This window comes from Astatotilapia calliptera, chromosome 1 (assembly GCF_964374335.1).
Source record: "Astatotilapia calliptera chromosome 1, fAstCal68.1, whole genome shotgun sequence".
Taxonomy (NCBI): Eukaryota; Metazoa; Chordata; class Actinopteri; order Cichliformes; family Cichlidae; genus Astatotilapia; species Astatotilapia calliptera.
In genome coordinates this window covers 6,091,796-6,097,283 of record NC_137422.1, presented here as the reverse complement: position 1 = coordinate 6,097,283, position 5,488 = coordinate 6,091,796, and the positions used below count along the sequence as shown (strand labels likewise).

At 47.6% G+C, this 5,488-nt stretch overlaps 1 protein-coding gene and 1 long non-coding RNA gene across 2 annotated transcripts in view; both read right to left on the bottom strand.

Moving 5' to 3' along the window:
* LOC145429835 (uncharacterized) overlaps positions 1 to 1,914 on the bottom strand; it is a 3,523-nt gene extending 1,609 nt beyond the window's left edge. Inside the window, exon 1 of the mRNA XM_080303969.1 lies at positions 62 to 1,914. Within this exon, the coding sequence (XP_080160095.1) occupies positions 62 to 1,775 (1,714 nt within the window). The 5' untranslated portion in view covers positions 1,776 to 1,914. The remainder of the gene's footprint in view (positions 1 to 61) is intronic.
* The window catches only part of LOC145428891 (uncharacterized), a 205,096-nt gene extending 199,608 nt beyond the window's left edge, over positions 1 to 5,488 (bottom strand). Inside the window, exon 1 of the long non-coding RNA XR_013909226.1 lies at positions 4,757 to 5,488. This is a non-coding gene — a long non-coding RNA (uncharacterized LOC145428891). The remainder of the gene's footprint in view (positions 1 to 4,756) is intronic.

The following is a 5,488-nucleotide window of genomic DNA, read 5'->3' as shown; positions in this document are numbered from 1 at the left end:
ACACACACACACACACACACACACACACACACACACACACACATAGTACGTACGTACGTACCTCTGAACGGCACCAGTCTCTCGTCGACGGTGACCTCCGGTCCCGGGCGGTACATGGCGGGCAACCTCGCGCACCACTCGTCCCACACGGCTCTGATGGGGGCCAGTTTGTCGTAGCAGCTATCGCCCTCGCCCTCGCCTTCGCCTCGCCCGGCCCTTCTGGTCTCCCTGTCGTCGAAGCGCAGCGCGCTCGAGTAGGCTCGAAAGGTCTTGAGCGGCATCGTGGCTCTGAACACGGACCTGCCGCTCTCGGCGTCCCACAGGCTCTCGCAGGCCTCTCCCCGGGACCTGTACACGCCGGCGAGCACGAGCAGCCCCAGGTAGGCTCGGAACTCGACGCGGCCCATGGGCTTCCATCCGTCGATGGCGGGCCTGCGCCTGCCCGCTTCCAGGTTGGTCATGGCGATCACCGAGTCCTCTATCTCCGGCGGGAAGTAGGCCATGAACGCGGAGGCCTCGTCTCGCGCCGCCGCCACGGCCTCTTCGGTGGGGCCTCGTCCCGGCGGGTCGAGGTCGTCGTCTTCTTCTTCTAATTCTAATTCTTCTTCTTCTTCTTCTTCTTCTTCTTCTTCTTCTTCTTCTTCTTCATAGTCTTTGTCTTCTTCATCGTCATCGTTATAATCATCAGCGAGGACGTCTTCTTCTTCTTCTTCATCATCATCATTGGCGAGGATGTCTTCTTTTTCTTCTTCATAGTCTTTGTCTTTGTCTTCTTCTTCTTCTTCTTCTTCTTTTTCTTCTTCTTCTTCTTCTTCATCATCATTGGCGAGGATGTCTTCTTTTTCTTCTTCTTCTTCTTCTTCTTCATTGTCTTTGTCTTCTTCTTCATCATCATTGGCGAGGATGTCTTCTTCTTCTTCTTCATAGTCTTTGTCTTCTTCTTTTTCTTCTTCTTCATCATCATCATCATCATCGGCGAGGACGTCTTCTTCTTCTTCTTCTTCTTCTTCTTCTTCTTCCTCTTCTTCTTCTTCTTCTTCATAGTCTTTGTCTTCTTCGTCATCGTCGTAGTCGTAATCGTCGGCTACATCAGCGTCGCGAGTTTCACTGACAGCGCCGCGGCCGCGATCGCGCCCAGGATCATGAACGCCACCTGCAGCGCGGCCGGCGTCGTCCTCTTGCCAAATCTCCCGAGTCCCCCGTCCCGGTGGGTCGGCGCCTGCTTCTTCTTCCTCTCCCTCTCGGCGGTTCGACTCGCCTTGCGAGCCGCCGTCCTGGCAGAGTTGCGACGCCATTTCGTAACCGCGATCGTCTTCCTCGCAACTACCCACCCCATCGTTTTCGTCCTCCTGATCCTCCGAGTGGCTCTCCTCCTCCTCCTCGTCTGCGAGCGTTCGGGCCGTCGGGTCGTCGTTGTCGTCCCCCTCGGCCTCTTGCTCCTCTTCCTTGCTCTCGTCCTCCTCCAAGTTCTCCTGTAGCTGCTGCTGCTGCTGCTGCTGCTGCTGCCGCTGCTGCCGCTGCTGCTGCTGCTGCCGCTGCTGCCGCTGCTCTTGGTCTTCCTCGACCCCTAGCCCTCGATAGCGAAACGTGGCCGGTCGCAACAACGGAGCCACCGGAGCCGACCACGCAGCGTACGCCAAATGCGATGGCGATGGCGACGGTGATGGTGAGCGGGAGGAGGAGGAGGAGGAGGAGGAGGACACCGCTGGCGATTGCGATCCGCCTGTACCACCGACCTTAGTGCTCTTTGGCTCCCACGGTCTAGTGCGTGACATTATCTTCTTCTTCTTCTTCTTCTTCGTCTTCTTCTGCTTTCGCCGGGGTGTTTCTCGACCACCTTTTTACAAGACTTTATATCTCTCTCTCTCTCTCTCTCTCTCTCTCTCTCTCTCTCTCTCTCTCTCTCTCTCTCTCTCTCTCTCTCTAATCCCATCCAATCCCCATCCCATCCCATCCCATCCCCATCCCATCGGGGGGGGGGGGGGGGGGGATCTCGCGACCCCAACCTCCTCCCTCCCTCCCTCCCTCGGCGGGGGACCCGCATCCCCCGAGCCCGCCATCCCATCCCATCCCATCCCCATCCCATCGGGGGGGATCTCGCGACCCCAACCTCCTCCCTCCCTCCCTCCCTCCCTCCGCGGGGGACCCGCATCCCCCGACCCCGCCATCCCATCCCATCCCATCCCATCCCCATCCCCATCCCATCGGGGGGGATCTCGCGACCCCAACCTCCTCCCTCCCTCCACGGGGGACCCGTATCCCCCGACCCCGCCATCCCATCCCATCCCCATCCCATCGGGGGGGATCTCGCGACCCCAACCTCCTCCCTCCCTCCGCGGGGGACCCGCATCCCCCGACCCCGCCATCCCATCCCATCCCCATCCCATCGGGGGGGGATCTCGCGACCCCAACCTCCTCCCTCCCTCCCCCCGCGGGGGACCCGCATCCCCCGACCCCGCCGCTCTCCCCCTGGCGGGTGCATCAGGGTTAAAATATGGAAAAATAAAGGCATTCAAAAAATTAAAGACCTATATGCAGATGGCATACTGCTCACATTTGATCAGTTGTGTAAAAAATATTTAATACCCCCAAAGCATTTTTTTAAATATTTACAATTGAAAAACTATTTGTCATCAAAACTGCAAAGGATTGCTGAACTTCCACCATTGACAAAAATAGAGGAGGTATGTGTTAAGAATACAAAAGGGAAAGGTTTTCTCTCTATATATTATAATTTACTGATGCTTTCCTCCAAAGACTCAGCAGCAGATAAACTGGATGCTTGGAGAAGGGAGATCCAAGAGGACATAGATGAAAATGACTGGAACCAGGCTTGCTTAAAAGCACAAAAACAAACAATAAACACACGCTTTAAACTACTGCAATATAAATGGCTCATGAGAACCTATATAACACCTGTCAAGCTTCATCATATGTCCAATGATATTCCGGACATCTGTACTAAATGTCTAGTTGAAAAAGGAACTCTTCTTCATTGTCTATGGGAGTGTCCTAAAATCCAGGACTTTTGGAAAGATGTTATCAAATATCTGTCTGAAGTGTTTAAGGTAAAAATGCCTTTAATAGGAAAACTCTGTGTACTTGGAATATATCCAAGGGAATTTAAGCAATCGGGGAAAAAAACTAAATTACTGGACTACGAACTACTTCAAGCCAGAAGAGCCATTGCGCTATGTTGGAAGAGTATGGATGCTCCCTCCATGGGACTCTGGAAGAAGGAAATTGCAATCTCTCTAGGCCTGGAAAGACTGACATATATTGCCAAGGGCAAACAATGGGACTTTGTGAATATGTGGAAGCCATATATGACTATTTTAGGGAGTGGAGGTGAAGGACATTTATGAACAAAAAGGAAAAGAAGGAGGACAGGAGGGGAGAATCTTGTCTATCCTAACCCATTGTATTTTTGTATTGCTGTGAGAACTATGCTCATTTCTACATTTGAATGTGATGTAGGCAGGTTTGATGTATGGATGGATGTGTGAATGTGAGGGTGTTCAACATTTGTTTGTATTGTACTATAAAAAATTTCAATAAAAATATATGGAAAAAAAAAAAAAAAAAAAAAAAAAAAGAAAAAGACGTCAAAACGAACTATCGCAAGTGACGTCATTTTCGCGGAAAATGTAGTTTTTTACTTGTAGGCCTTAGAACTCAAACATCACTGCTGGAAATAGTTTATTTTGATGCACATGCACATTCTTTGCAAATTTGCATCATAGGATTGTTTTTTTGTTTTTCCTGCAGTATATAAAAATTGCTGTATCTCCAAAAATAAAACTATGAAGACACTCAAAATAAATTTCCTGTTGTTGTAAACTATTTTTTGCAACTTTTTTGTATTTAAAGTTTTGAGGGATAAACCTCTTAAATTTCTCCAAGTAGAAATATATGTAAAAAAACAAAACAAAAATGATTTTCTATTTTTTTGTAGTTTATTGCACTTTTTTGCAATTAATGTAGTTACTATGGACTTAATACATACACATTTTTAAAATATGGGCTATAACAGTTGTATTGATGTATAGCAGGGGTGGGCAATTCCAGGCCCCGAGGGCCGGTGTCCTGCAGGTTTTAGATCTCACCTTGGGTCAACACATGAGAATCACATGATTAGTTCGTTACCAGGCCTCTGGAGAACTGCAGGAGCTAATTTAGCCATTTAAATCAGCTGTGTTGGTTCAAGGACACATCTAAAACCTGCAGGGACACCGGCCCTCGAGGCCTGGAGTTGCCCACCCCTGATGTATAGCAACTTGAAATGCTCCCACAAATGGCACTACAGCATGTAAAAAAAAATAATATAAGCTCTGGCGGACTTGGTTCTATGGTAGATCTTAAAGGGTTAAATAAATATCGTCAAATAATCGTGATCTCAATTTCAGTGAAAATAATCGTGATTATCATTTTTGCCATAATCGAGCAGCCCTACCAAACATGATAAATTTGGCAAGCGCAGGAGACACAGCACAGAGGAGATTTGTCAATCAGGCTGCAGAATGCAATGCTGTACTGCAATAAAAAAAATAAGCGAAAAAGCGAGGCAGCGACGGATGAACAGCGGGACCACTGTGTGCTGTTTATTAATAAACAATAAAATATATTCCTATATGACAACATGCATAAAAGCAGAACGGTATTTGTACATCAGTGGGAAAATAGCAGTGGCTTGCTAGCTTTTGTACGGCTTCCCCGGATCAGTGAAAACTTTCAAAAGAGAAATGGATGAACTTACCAGGTTGCCTGATCTCTTCACAAATCTTCCTCCAAGCTCGGTCCTTTATATTCCTGTCTCGGTACAGAAAGCAGCTGGTGTCGTACAGCTCTGGGTTGTTTGCTACTGCGTTGATTAGCCTTCCCTCCATTGAAGAATGAAGGGCTTTGGCTGGATCTGCCCCTTTGACCTATGTTGTATGTTCACCAGTATGATAATGATGAAGCAGTAATCTCAGTTAATGTGGTTTTATTAACCAGCACAGCAGCAGAGAACTTACATGCTTGGATTCAATAACGGAATGGCGCCTATACCACTCAAGACATACACACACCTACACGGAGGTACGGCAAGCGGATTAGGACAAAATACCAAACTAACAGCAGGTTATCTACATCCCCCTTCTTTAGTTCATCCCCAACCGGATATAAAGTTTAATGCATGCTAAATAATAATAATCACAGCATTAAAGGTGACATATGCTGATCCTTAGGAACATTTAAATTTGCAACCAGATGGAAGAAATAAACATGACAAAAATATAATTTTGCTGTATAAAGTTAAATATGATTACTACTGAAAATCACCTCAAATAGAATTTAACTTGAAGCGTGGACATCAGTTACTGTTGGCTCAAACATCAGACCTGAAAATGTTATGTGTTTTAACTAGTACCCAGTTAATCCCTATATCTTGGATTTGGTTTGCACACACGACCAAAGCGTGTCCTGTAAACACCATCACTCTTGGAAG